This window comes from Notechis scutatus, chromosome 2 (assembly GCF_049901735.1).
Source record: "Notechis scutatus isolate UNSWTSFEM ecotype Mainland chromosome 2, rNotScu1.2, whole genome shotgun sequence".
NCBI classification, from domain to species: Eukaryota; Metazoa; Chordata; class Lepidosauria; order Squamata; family Elapidae; genus Notechis; species Notechis scutatus.
The window spans coordinates 175,667,743-175,682,436 of record NC_142010.1 but is presented as its reverse complement, the minus strand read 5'-3'; the positions used below and the strand labels follow the sequence as shown (position 1 = coordinate 175,682,436).

Sequence of the window (14,694 nt, the reverse complement as noted above, 5' to 3'; positions counted from 1 at the left end):
TCTGGTGGCATAAGGTATTCTGCAATGAGTAGAGGAGTGGAGAACTCTTCTTGTGAAATATTTCTGGACTTTCTCAACTGTGTTAATATCAGATATGTAATGTGGGTTCCAGACTGATGAGCTGTATTCAAATATTGGTCTAGCAAATGTTTTGTATGGTCTAGTTATTAGTGTAATATTACCAGAGAAAAAGCTACGTAAGATTAGGTTAACAACTCTTAACGCCTTTTTGGCTATGTAGTTACAGTAGGCTCTAGCACTTAGGTCATTAGAGAGGATTACTCCAAGATCCTTGACAGAGTTTGGATCATCAACAAGGTCCTGACTATTCAGCCTGTATTTTATTTTCTGGTTTTTTTTGCCAATAGGTAGGACAGAGCATTTATTTGTTGATATTTGAAGTTTCCATTTGTTTGACCATTCTGATACATAGTCAAGGTCTTTTTGAAGGGTAGCAGTATTGTCTGTGGGGTTGAATGGCTTTACATCATCAGCGAAGAGAATGCAGCTTCTCTTGATATGATCACAGAGGTCATTTATGTAGAGTATGAAATAAAATAGAAATTGGAATATCTGAAAGGTTTCTATCGTCTTGTAGCCTGTCAGTTGTCTTAATGAAAACATTGCTCTAAAATGACCCGCATAGGTTACTTGGCCAAAAGAAAGAATTGCTTCTTCACCCTTCTATCACATCTCTTTCTATTAGTTGCTTTGGTCCCTATAGCATTTGCATTCAGAGGCTCCAGAGGGTCAAGCTATTTTCTAAAGCGCCTGTAGGCCAGACAAGGAATAATGGATGGAAACTGAACAAGGAGAGATTCAACCTGGAAATAAGGAGAAACTTTCTGACAGTGAGAACAATCAACCAAAGGAACAGCTTGCCCTCGGAAGTTGTGGGAGCTCCATCACTTGAGACTTTCAAGAAGAGATTGGACTGCCATTTGTCAGAAATGGTATAGGGTCTCCCGCTTGGGCTGTGGGTTGGACTAGACGACTTATAAGGTCTCTTCCAACTCTGATTATCTGTTATCTGCTTTCTCTATTTTCTTTCCGATTGCCAAGCAAGATTTGAAAAGTAAAGGTCTTCTTCTCATTCTCTTTCTTGACAGTCTTTTACAACTTTCATTTATCTCTTTTGGTGAAGGTTACATGTTGAAACTGAAAAGTACTGTTCTTGTGAAACTTGGACTCACCATCCTTTTAGCAGGGATACTTTTGTACCTTAAAGAACATTGTGTTTATTAACTAAATTTATTAAAATTTAATAAATGTGCCACCAAATTTACTAAAAAAGAAGATAATTTCCCTTCTGCATGAAAAATGTGGTATATGTATGCATGTGTATCTTAATCTGTCAGAAGCACACTTCTCAAAAGAAAAGAAAAGAAAGAAAGAAAGAAAGAAAGAAAGAGAAAGAAAGAAAGAAAGAAAGAAAGAAAGAAAGAAAGAAAGAAAGAAAGAGAAGGATAGAATGCAGTAGAACCAGGAGATAGAATTAATATTACTTGAATTAATTAAAATAGATTGTCTATTTCAAAAAGGTCTCTATTTGTAAAATTAATTGATAACCATCTGCATATTAGCTTTAACAGATTAACAGAGTTGGAAGGGACCTTGTAGGCCATCTAGTCCAACCCCCTGCTCAAGCAGGAGACCCTAAACCATTTCTGACAGTTGGCAGGCCAGGCCTCTTCTTAAAAGCCTCCAGTGATGAAGCTCCCACAACTTCTAAAGTCAAGCTTGGTTGATTGTTCTCACTGTCAGAAAATTCCTCCTTATTTCTAGGTTGAATCTCTCCTTGATCAGTTTCCATCCATTATTCCTTGCCTGGCCTTCAGGTGGTTTGAAAAATAGCTTGACCCCCTCCTCTCTGTGGCAGTCCCTCAAATAGAATAGCTATTCTCATACAATCAGAAAGACTGTGTATGTGCATGTACCTAAATATACTTCTAGCACAGGGGTGGGCAAACTTTTTGGCTCGGGGGGCCGCATTCACTTTTAAAATTTGACAGACGGGCCGGGTCAGCATAAGATTTTGGGAGAATTGCCCCCCCTTCCCCCTCTTCTTCTCCTCCTTCCCCTCCCTCGGAGGCCCCTGAGTCAGGAGTTGCTACTGCCGGCACGGCTCCACGCGGCTCCAGTCCCATGTTGCCTCGGGAAGGGAAAGGCAAAAAAGGAAGAGCCGCGGCGGTGCTTTGCAACAGCAGCAGCGGCACCGGAGGTTCAGGCTCAGCGGCTCCTGGTTTTGCCTTTCCCTTCCCAAGGCAACGCGGGACTGGAGCCGTCTTGCTGCGCCGGCGGTAGCAACTCCTGACAGCCCCAGCCGGACACCTGAGCAGAGCCCGGGCAGAACTGCCTGTTGCTGCTGCGGGCGCTGCTGCGGGTGTCTGGCTGCCCAAGTAAAGAACCGCACCAGCTCAGGGCAACTGTGAGGAGCAAGAGGGGAGAGGCAGAGAAGGAGGCAGAGAAGGAGGAGAGCACCTGGCCAGTTGGGGAGGCTTCTTGTGCTGCGAAAGGCGGCTAATGATCTCCGGCTCCGCTCTGCTTCTCCAACATCCGGCGCTGCCCTGTTCTGTGCGCCGGCTGCTCGGACTTGCTGGGCCTGACACAGAACAGGGTGGCACCGGATGTTGGAGAAGCAGAGCGGAGCCGGAGATCATTAGCCGCCTCTTCTCGCAGCACAAGAAGAACAGGGTGGTGCCGGACCATTGGAGAAGCGGAGCAAAGCCGGAGATTAGTAGCTGCCTCTTTCAGCGCAGAAAGCTTCCCCAACCAGCCAGCTGGTCTCCTCCTTCTCTGCCTGTTTGTTCTGTATGGCCGAGGAGGAGGAGACCAGCTGAGAAGCACGCTGCCAGGCGGGGGCCACGCGGTGCAGGGCAATACGCCACCGCCCAGCCCTGGCTTGGGGAAGCAGTGGGCGTTCCCGGGCGGTGGCCTTGGCCCCGCTAGCAGGGAAGCAGCTGCCCAGCTCCGTGTTGTGTGTGCAATTTTTGCGCGGCGCGGGTCTCTTGGCCGGCCCCAATGTTTTTTTCAGAGGGAATATTTTTTTTCCAGAGGCGGGCTGTATTAAAATGACCAACGGGCCGGATGTGTCCCGCGGGCCGTAGTTTGCCCACCCCTGTTCTAGCAGAAGCATCAAAGAAGCAAGAGAAAAACAAGGTAGCAGTAGGTGTTGTGGCCCGCCAGCAGCGGAGCTGCAGGAGCTGGCAGCAGAGTCGGACAGTGAAGAGGTTGCGTCAGAGGCAGAGATGGGGCCAGGGCAGTCTGGCAGTTATCAGGTGCCTTTGGAGTCAGACAGCAGTGAGGTGAGGGAGCAGCTGGAGCCAGTTGCCAGCCTGCACATGCGCAGAGCTGCCAAAAGAAAAGAATAATTATGAACTAAGGGTCCACGTGGGAGTAAAGCCACAGGTGGATGGTGAACGGCCCCTCCCATAGGGATTAAAGGGGGAGGGGGCTTTTGCAGGAAACAATTCATTCGTTGCAACAGTGTGAAGATCTGTCCGTGCATCTCAGAGACTCTGTGCCAAGCCCTTCCTGGTCAGCACTGCATTTGAAAAGATTTACTTGGCAGCTCTCCAAGCTAGATAAGGTCTGTGCTCCTAATTACACCCTTGAAAGACGGTTTGCCAGGCCTTTGGCTGAATGTGAATGCAAGAAATTCACCTTCGTTTAATAAAAGGGGTTTTGCCAGGACAAAGAGTCTACTTAGTGTTTTTGGGGGAAGCCTAGGTCAGAACAATGGGGTAAAAGAAAGAGGTAGTTGCTTTAAAATACCTGCAGCCTGTCTCATATATAATCTGCCTCTGCATGACCCTGTCTTCCCTTCCCCTTTTCCTTTTTTTCTTATCCCATATTAAGTCCTACCTCAGTTTAGTTCTTCCATTCATCTGATGAAGCAAACTGTACTTCAGTAAATTGTGTTAGTCTGAAAATGCCTCACCAGACTGAATTTTGGCTGTTCTGTTAGATTCTTCTGCAAAGGCTAGTAAATTTCCCCCGAGGGCCAAAAATTATAATCTGTCACTTTATACAAAAGCCTGTGACAGAAGACTCCCGGAGGAGCCACTATGACATATGTTGAGGCTAATTAATAATCTTGTTTGTTTTCCTTTTAAACTTCATTGCATTTGTTCTCCCTTCATCTCTACTACAATATGTATACCTGTCCAAAGAGTGAGTAACCTATGCCCATGTGCATATTTCTCTCTGTGAAAGAGAAACGCAAGGATAGATTTATGAAGGCTATAATCACCCTTGCAGTTCTTTCATTTTAAACTATGAAAAGAGATTGTGTTTTATAGGCAGACAGATTGAGAACCTAGCTTGTAAATCATGAACTGGCCACCAAGTCCCTAGTTCACTTTTGGGGGGTGGAATATTAAGATGTGAGCAGGTTACTGCCTTCATGAAAATACATAGGCTGATCGAAATCCAGCTGATCGAAAGCTTTGGCTGGCGCATTTCTGTGATATGTGTTCCTATGCTTTCTGGTTGTGGCTGCAGGGTTTGAAGCAGAGGAAGGAGATACGTTATTGAAAGAGACTTCCAGCTTAAGCCAAAATGCTTGGGTAGAAAGAGGAAAACTAAAAGGTGAGAAAGATGATGAGCTTAACAGATGAAGGCAGGAAGCTGTAACACTTAGAAATAGACTAAAACTGGCAAGGCATGACATGAAATTAGAAAGGAAGCGACAGATGTTCTAAGCATACCAGTGAGTTGGGGAAACTGGTTTTAATTCAGGTCACAATTCTACGTGTTACGTTTCATGGTTGCTCTCCCTTCTTACGCTGCTTCCAGGAGGCTTCACCTCTTTCTTCCACTGCATGATTGGTTTATGTCAGTAGAACTATCAAATTGGGTTCGCTCTTTACAAAATCTATTAAATTTTGGTTCTAGCTCTTGTGCGTACAACAGAAAAGCCAGACTACAAGCGAAAGCATGTGTATAGATGGGGATAATTGTGGCTGGACAATTGAATTTTGTAAACTAGTCATGAAAGTAGCAGAGGTCTCCTGAGTAGAGTAACATAGATGTCAGCGTTCCAACTAATGAACTCCAAACCAATAAACTCCGAGAGAAGCAGTTCCTCAAAGTTCCATTTTATTAGAGTTGTCATATTGGCACATCTGGGAAAACCCAAATCTGAGAGTTCTTGGTTTTCCCTTCCCAAAAGAGAAATCCATCCCTTTCACCTATCAGTTCATCACATGGCCCAATCAATGCTTCGTCCCAACTGGAGACATCCCTCCAGTCACTCCCCTCCAGGTGCAGGGAGACATGTCCTTGACTCTCTGAGAAAGAATGTTGTTGTGTCTAATCTTCTACCCCACTATGAAATCCCCCCTCCCAAATTCCCAGGCACTGAATGTGGCAGCCTTGAAGCTTCCAAGTAAAAAAATGGCTTCCAAGGCTGACAATAGAATGGCTACAGCAGTCCTAATAATTATTCCGTAGTTCGGATATATGTATGCAGTGCATGGATTGATGCTTAATACACTTTTATACTACGCTGTATGAAAGATGATCCAAAACTAGGTCAATCGATTAAATCTTTGTTAGGATTACTGACCAATCCAAAATAAATGCTCTTTTCTGAGAGTTTGGAATAGTAGCCTTAAAATAAAATAATGGTATTTCTGGAAGTCTGAACTGCTGAAATGGTCTACTTAACTATTAATATAAAGAGATAATGTTGACAGCAGGCCTTATCCAACTCTAAGGGATGTATTGAATAAAACTGGTGGAGGAACAAAAGTAATTATAGGTTAGGAAAAAAAATATCCCTCAAACTTGATTTAGAGCAGGGATGTGCAATGTTGGCAACTTTAAGACTTGTGGACATCAACTTCCAGAATTTTTCAGCCAGCCATTTCCACAAGCCTTAAAGTTGCCAACGTTAACCTCTGATTTAGAGTTTCTTTCTGGAGGAAATATCCAGTGCAGTCTTAAAATTTATGAAGCTAGTGTACAGGGACAACTTGGGTGACTGCATATTTCTCTGTCAAATGCTGTGCCATTAAGACCTGATAAACCAAGTTCTTTTTGTTCTTCTGTAAGGATTTTAAGAGCTTTAGCCAGTGCCATCACTTTCCCAGCATATGCTTAGCGTACAGTTTGCAAATGATACTGATTGTCCAATGGCTTCATGGAAACTAAATTTTCCCCTCTTTCTAATTCACTGGATTATTGGAAAGTGATAATGTAAAAAGGCATGACACTCTGTCTGTGAACAGTCTAACTTTTAAGTAACAAAATAAATTGAAACTACATTTTGTGTGATGGAAGATGCCAGTGAAAATAAAATAAACTTTGAAAATACCTTGGAACAGGCCATGAGCTGCAGAGGAAAAAAAATGCCCAATGTATCCTCATGAGAGAATTATTTGGGCAGTTGCTAATCACACCACCCTTATCTAACTTTCTCCTGGTCATGTGGCCCAGAGTAGACGGTTAGACATCCTGCCTGTTGCTTCTTTGTGTATTGTGTACACATACACAAATGCAGTCTGATGGGTTAGCATAACACACACACACACACACACACACACTCAATATGCACACTCCCTGATTAAACAGGGAGACATACATACTCACACATACAGTAGGCAAAACTCATAGGCACACTTTTGATTAATTCCTGGGAGGAAAGTATATTCCCACATAATTAACACAAAAATTTCATTGCACAGAATAAATATAGATGTCTGGAATTTCTTCCAACACCTTTATTAGCAAAGGCTATAGGAAACATCTGCCATTATTTGCCAGGGGGTAACTATTTGTAGAATAAGCCATGTCATTCCAGGATTTCTGACTCTTAAAAAATCTCTTAAGGTGTTTTTTTTTCTTGTTGTTGCCTTTTTCTGGGTCAAAACGTTTGCCACAAGAGCTCTGTATGATTCACCTGTAAGCTTTATAAGCTGAGGGTCATTGTTTTACTGCAATCTACTATATAAGTCTGGACTATCATTATCATTGGCTGTCCACACATTGAATAATAATAGGCATAGTTTCTGGATCAATAACAGGCAGAATGTTGTGTCCAGTAGAGATTAATCTCTTTCAGGTTGATAGAGAAGTAGTACTGGCAGCTACTGAATTTATTTAATAGCTTTCCTGGGCTTTCTCTAGGAAGGCTCACAACAACAATGTTGAGAGTTCAGCAAAATGAATCAATTAATTAACTCAGCAACATACCAAGAAACAGAATCTCATATTGATTAATTGTTATCAAATGCAACGTTATAGATGGATGAACAATAAGAAGTAGCTGGAAAAATGTCTGTCACAGCTTAATCAATAGCCCTGTCATTTGCTTACAACTGTTTTAGGCATCAAAGAAACAAAAGAAAAGCTTGCTTGGAACTCAGAGGTATAGAAATTTACACACAATTCAGCTAAACTAGAAACCAATTGCAGGATACTCAGTTAATTTTTAAAGAAATTTCAGATCATTCATCTATTGCTACTCTCATTTGAGAAAATTGGAGTAGATAAGAGTCCCTAAGTAATTTTGATTGATTTTAAAACTTAAGCAGGGTCCTGCTGGGTAATTACTTGGATGGGAGGCTACCCAGAAACTCCAATAATGTATATTAGGCCGGCAAATGGAAAAATAGTTCCTGCCCTCAAACCAAACAAGATGTAGATGGAATGAAGGAGCCAGGGTGGTTGCATCTGGAAGGAAGTGGGAAATGAAGGCGGATGGAGATAAAGTGAAGGGCAAGGTAGCTGATTAGGGGGTGGGAAAGGAGAGCAAAGCCCTGTTTAAACATTGCAGAAGAGAATTAAATTCAGTAAGCAAGAGGCCCCTCTCAAGAGGCTGTTAATTTTCAGGCTTCAACCACTTGCAGCACCAAGCTAACCAGGCTTGGACCTGGGTAATGGCTGCATGGGAGAGCCTCAGGGAGATCCCAGCACCATAGATTATATTGAGATGCTGAAAAGCTTCCTGGATGAAGGCAGTATAAAACAACATTCATATGGCTGTCAAAAAAATTACATGGACACGTCTAGAGATCTCAAAGGAGACTGCATTTTGGCTGCTCAGTGCCTTGTAGATAACTGGGGCCTCAGCTTCTGGCCAATGGCAAAAGATGGTTGAAAGTCTAGTTTGAAATTCCTTGAGCACAGGAAGGAAAAACAATGACCCCAGGGACTGTCCTTTCATCCCTGATATATCGATGATGTGCAATCTGTTTCAAGAGAACACATTCTTTGCTTTAAGTATAAAAGTTTTCTTCTCATGTTGTTATCTCGTCAGAGTTGCTTGTTAGCTCTGCATGACAAATGTTTCAGACGGATGAAACAGCAGGTGAGAAAAGAGTGAAGCCTCCTTTCTTTCTCTTTCTCCCCAGCTCCATTTCCTGGTTGATTTGACATCATCCCTTTTTTTTGATAGCAAAGACCTTCTCTCTAAGAACATTCTCCCTTTTATATATTTACTTTCTCAGTATTGTATGAATTCTTGGAATCTGAAGTAAGAAACAAGTTGGTCAATGTGTAGGAAGGAAACATGGAGAAGTTACTCAGACCATAAGAAAAACCTTAAACTGAGAAAGAGAAGTTTCTAGGAAAACATAAATTACAGCTAAATACTATTTAAATTATGGGAAACTACAGCTCTAAACATATTGAGAATGACAAACTATTTCAAAAATCAGCACCAAACATATTAAAATAGAAAGCTGTTCAAGAGTCAGCACCAAAACACATTAGAATATAGAATCATTAGAAAACCCCTATAGAAACAGATAGCCCAAAAGGAAAAAAACACAAAATAGAGTAATTAAAACATTCCAATATAGTAAAAGGAAAAGCAGGAAATGCAGATACAGGAAGAAACGGGCCACAATGAAAAGGGGGAAGCAAACAGGAAGGTGCTAAAGATCGATCACAATGTCAGCTTTTGAAACACATCTGGGACAAATAGAAGATTAAATTATAAACACAATTAAATGCTAGCAGACACTTCCTTGCCAGCCCTCCGGACAGGAGAATCACAAAGCAGAACAGGAATGAAAAACCATTAAGCGCAGGAATCACACAAAGCCAGAGACATTAACACGAACAGCACAAAGCTATGAGAATCAGAATTCAAAAGGAAAAAGGGTATAAAATCATCCAGTCACTCATAGTTCAGGTGCTAGCCCAGGAACTTGTGTCCATGCTGCCTCTCATGCCGCCTGTAGTCCCTTCCTGCAACAATAAAGACCTTGCTTTCAGCAGATGTTCCGTTCAAATTCTTGCGCCGTGCCGGCATCGCTTCCCAGCAGGAAATTCGAACCCAGTGGAGGAAGTTTCATTTTAAATTCAATAAATGTTTTGAGAAGGAAGTTTGCTGGGACAATCCAGAGGGTAGGAAAAAGACAAGAGGTCACACACACACACACATACTTCTTGTCCCAACTAAAGTGATTTGACGAAGTCATTGATATCTGCTTATCCTTCCAATAGACAGTGGTCTTCTTTCTATTACGATTGGGTGATTGATTGATTGTAGATCATCAAGTTATTGTTGACTCCTAGTAACCATGTAAACAGATATTCCTCTTACATCGTAATTGCAATCTTAATATAAATTTACTTATACAGTGTTCATTGCATTTCTTAACTGTTTCCATACCCCTCTTTTTCACTGCAGTTTCTAAAATTAATCCCTGTACCTTTGCTTTATTTTTGCTTTTCTGCTACCAATCTTTTTCAAGTTAAAGAGGGCGGGGGGGGGGGACAATAAAAAAGTCTTTTCTGAGGCTTCTTGGTCATGCTTCTTTATACTTTGTCCCATTACTCATCTCCTGAACTGTCCTTCCAACATAGCTCCTTTTCTCCATTGACCAGTCCTTTCACCAGCCAGCCTGCTCTTCAAGGCCTTCCTTCTCAATTCTTCTGGGTGGGCACTTCCATTACACATTCCACCTTCTTCTGATGATCCTTTCTTCTTTCATTTAGCATTTGCAGTTAACCTGTTCCATGACACACATGCATCTTCAGCCCTAGAAAGAAATTCAAGAAGCCAGATGTGGTTGCTTGGGGGGCGTCCAAATTAAACCAAGAGCCTTCTCAGAGTCTGTGTGAGATCTTTCATGCAGTTGCATGAATCCAACTCTGTCATAAAACACAACGTCATCTTACTCGTATCGACTGACTCTATCACAGGGATCCTATGTTGTTTCTCAACTGGCTATCAGCTCTAACTAGCATAGCTAATATTCAGAGATGATGGGAACTAAAGTCTATCACAGATTCTGATGGGTCAGAATGTTTTACAGCTTCATCTATAAAGAGAGGCTGCTGAAGCTACAAACCTCAGTCAAATGGCATTTCTGTGGAATTTCAGATAGCAGCCCAAAGAAAAAAAGCCCATTAAAATAATAGCAATAACACTTAGACTTATGTACTGCTTCACAGTGCTTTACAGCCTTCTCTAAGTGGTTTACAGAGTCAGCCTATTGCCCCCAACAGTTTGGGTCCTCATTTTACCACTTCAGAAGGAGGGAAGGCTGAGCCAACCTTGAGCCTGGTGAGATTTGAACTGCCAAATTGTAGGCAGCTGGCAGTCAACAGAAGTAGCCTGCAGTACTGCACTCTAACCACTGTGCCACCGCAGCTCCTTGCTTTGCCTATATTACATACTTCAGTAGGTTAAGTTACCTCTATATCCTGAAGGTCTAGTTCCTTTTAAACATCTTCTTGTGAAGAAACATTCAAAACATGGTTTTTCAGGTGGTTTTTCAGATGTCATCTATTATCAAGTACATTTATCTAGCCTTCTTAGTTCATTTATTGAGATTGCTTGCTGTGCCAGTGAGTGCTTCCAAACAGTAAGAGGCTGGATGGTAGTTCATGAGTTTAGTTAAAGTGGATTATCAACAGATTCTCATTTTGCAGGAAAAATGCAAAATAAACAGTAATGTCTGAACTGTATCCAAACAAGCACATTCTCAATAAATATCTGTGCCCAGAGGTGGTATTCAGCAGATTCTGACCAGTTCTGGAGAACCGGTAGCGGAAATTTTGAGTAGTTCGGAGAACTGGCAAATCCCACCTCTGACTGGCCCCACCCACATCTATTCTCTGCCTCCCAAGTCTCAGCTGATCGGCTGGGTCTTCTTTTGTTGCCCTGCACAGGAGAACGGAGCTGGAAAGCAGGTTAGTGGGGTGGGGAGGGAATGGGGATTTTACAGTATCCTTTCCCTGCCACGCCCACCAAGCCACGCCCACAGAACCGGCCATAAAAAAAAATTTGAATCCCACCACTGTCTGTGCCACAAAAGACATCAATGTTATGCTAATTTAATTGTTATAGTTGTCTTCCCCAAAGAGAGGCCTGACATTTTTTTCTTATTAAGATTCCATCCTCTCTAACTGGTTGGGAATTGTGAGCCGGTTGGTAGTTGGAATGGTTGAAATTATCCAGAAGCATGAGCCTAGACAAGAATTTTATATGTTGGGCAGCAGAGAGTGAGTTTATGGACACCCAGAAAGGGGCAGTTTGCAACCGAGAACAGTGGAGTTTTCTTCGTATGCTGTAAAGAATGCTGGGAATTGTAGTTCTATCAATCGACTGACAATTCTGCATTAGATATCAGAGGCAGGCTGATATCTGCCATTGTGTAAGAAATAAAATAATGGGGCTGCATAGAATGTGTTAGTTTGGAAGGGATATAATCTCTATCCTCTCTCATTCACATTTTTGGATGAGCAATCGGCAGTTAATAATTGGACACTTTCAGAGAAGTAGCTGGTGCTCAGATACATAATTTAATATCTGCTAAGGGATAGGAGGGATTGTGCTCAGTTGTACCTGAGAGCATTTCCATTCCAGACATCCAGCTCAACATAACCATCCTTTTACCTTCAGAGTAAATTATAATTCAATTCCAATATTCAGTTCAATCTCTTGAGTTCGATTCATGGATGTCAAGACATTTAGGGATGACCTTGGGGGAAAGTATGAAAGAACTGTTAAGAAGGAAGCTGCAACATCAAACATATATTACTTTCAGCCATGGGCCAGTCTAAAACTTGCAGAAAACTTTACACAATCTAGAAACTGAAGCAAGCATGAGAAAGATGCTTGATCAATGCCTTGATTTTGTTTAGTATAAGATGGGACAGAGAGAAAGACTTGGACAGGCTTTCAAAACAGATGCCTTTCAAGACAAATGCCACAGAAATTTCTGGAGTGCTCCTTTATTGGTGTAGACAGTACATCTTACAATAAACAAAATCAAGGAGGCATTATTTGCGGTTTGTTTCTCATATTTCTTTGTACTGGGTAATCTTCCTGCATGTCCTTTACTGCAAAGCAATTTCTGAATTCTTTTACTCTGGATCAAGAGATTCCACACATTCTTTCAAGATGTACTATCTTCTTTCTTTTTATGATTGAATCTTTACTGCTGTTTTACCTTATAAAAACATCCATCGTTTTGAGCAACACAAGAGGCTAAATCTCTTGTGTTGTGAACGTGCTGTTAAAAGGAGACATCATGGCAATAGCACTTAGACTTATATACCGCTTTATACTGCTTTACAGCCCTCTCTAAGCGGTTTACAGAGTCAGCCTATTGCCCCCCACAATCTGGGTCCTCATTTTACCCACCTCGGAAGGATGGAAGGATGGGTCAACCTTGAGCCTGGTGGGATTTGAACAGCCAATAGTCAGCAGAAGTGGCCTGCAGTACAGCACTCTAACCACTGCGCCTAGATAATACCAAGATCATGTTTGCTAACTCATGTTAATTTAATTAACATGAACAGTATATATCGAAAGCTTCTTTTAGTTTCCTGAGCCAGACCAAATCTTTGATTGTGGTCCGTTGGGGGAACACAGTGGAAGAACATAAAACAATTATTGGATGCAATTAGGTCTTGTAGGCTGGGGAGAATGTAAAGAGACTATTTTGGTTGCTTGCTGTTTAAAAACTATGTTGTTTTCCATTAATGTCATCGTGCCTGGGGATCCAGTGGTGGTATGGAGCCTGTGAGTTGGTTATATATTGATAGCAATTGTATAGATTGTACTCTCCCACAAATTAAGTTTTATGGTTTTAACTGTTTTAATTGGCTTTGCATTGCTTTTTATTTTTTAATTGTTTATTGTTTTGTTATTTAACTCTGTGAGCTGCCCAGTCACAAATGTGAAATTGGAGGGGGGGGGGTTGCTACATAAATTAAACAAACAAAGAAATAGTGTGAAGTTGCCTAGAGCCATTTTGGATTTGGGTAGCCTAGCAACTTGATAAACGAGTAAGAAGCACATCAGTGGTATAATTCTATCTACACTATCCTCATCTAGCATGGTTCAAATATTTGTTCAGGATTCCAACATGAGGTGGAATTAGATGTTAAATGTTAGGTACTTATTTTTCTTAAACATTGCTGGCTTACTTTAGATGCTCTCTGAGCACAGGCTTCAAGCTGAAGCTCCTAAGTTTAATTATCTTGCCTGTTGGGGAGTTAAGCTCAAGTCTTCCACAATATCTTGCAACCACTCGGTTGATTTAATAAAGTTTTTTTTTTTTTTTGCTATCCTACTGCCTGCTCACCCATAAAAACATTTCTAGCTGCACCATGCATAGCATTTGCAGTTGCTAAGGATTATTATCTTGAGCATCTAAAAAAGAAAAGTTGCTGATACGTGATCTAAAAACATTACCTCTTTTCTCTTTGTCATCAGCATCTAGAGCAAAGAACATGATGAAAACAGGAAGTATGGAATTAAATTTAATAGGGTTAGAAATATGTAGTTGTTTCATTTTTCTCTCTCTTTAATACACCTTCACCAGATTTTGTGGTAACTCTTTTTTCAGTGTAGCACTGTACATTACTAAAATTATTTTTTTAGGGCTTGAAAGTTATAAAATAAACATGTGGTCAGTTACTCTGGGAATCCGAAAACAATAAGTAACTGTTTGTTCTTGCTTCCCTTTTAAATCTGCAGCTCAGTATTTTGCAAGCATCATGGTCATTGTTGGTTTATCTGTAGTAGTAACAGTCTTGGTTCTTCAATTTCATCATCATGACCCTCAAGCAGGAAAGATGCCCCAGTGGGTAAGTGACCACTACAAATCAGCCTTCACAAACAGCGATTCTCTTTTATATTTCATCACTTAGACGATGCTAGAAAGAACAAATGATATTAAGGATAGGATACTAATTCTTACTTCCTCTCCTCACCTTGGTTTATGCTGAGCCTGCAGGGTTTATGACTCACCAAGCAGGAAACCTTTCATTTTTTCTTTTGACCTTTTCAAGAAAAAGTATTTTTATTTCTTTTAGTATAGAGAAAAAGAAAAATAAGGAAAAGTGAATTTAGTGAATTAAACGAAAACAAGAATACAGAATAGTCTCTCTCTCTCACACACAGACGTCTTACTCGCCCTTATGGGTGGTTTGTATTGTCCTCTACCAGACGTCTGGGAGTTTGAGGGTTCGTGCCATATCTTAGCTGTTCCTAGTGCTGCACTTTGGTCAGAAAGCTCTGATGCTCTTCCTGGGATCTTTTGGAGCCACTCTTCCTGCTTAGATGTCACAGCCCCAAGGGTTCCTACCACCAATGGGACTAGTTTGACGTTTGTTTTCCTCATCCAGTCTAGTTCCTCCTTCAGACCCTGGTAGTTCTCCAGCTTCTGATAATTCTTCTTCCCCATGTTATTGTTATTTGGCACTGCTGCATCTACCACCTGT

At 41.4% G+C, this 14,694-nt stretch overlaps 1 protein-coding gene across 1 annotated transcript in view; it reads left to right on the top strand.

The window, feature by feature from the left end:
* Positions 1-14,694, top strand: part of LOC113415457 (neuronal acetylcholine receptor subunit alpha-7-like) — a 92,492-nt gene that overhangs the window by 74,257 nt on the left and 3,541 nt on the right. Inside the window, exon 9 of the mRNA XM_087957451.1 lies at positions 13,949-14,058. Coding sequence (XP_087813577.1) covers positions 13,949-14,058 — 110 coding nt within the window. The remainder of the gene's footprint in view (positions 1-13,948; positions 14,059-14,694) is intronic.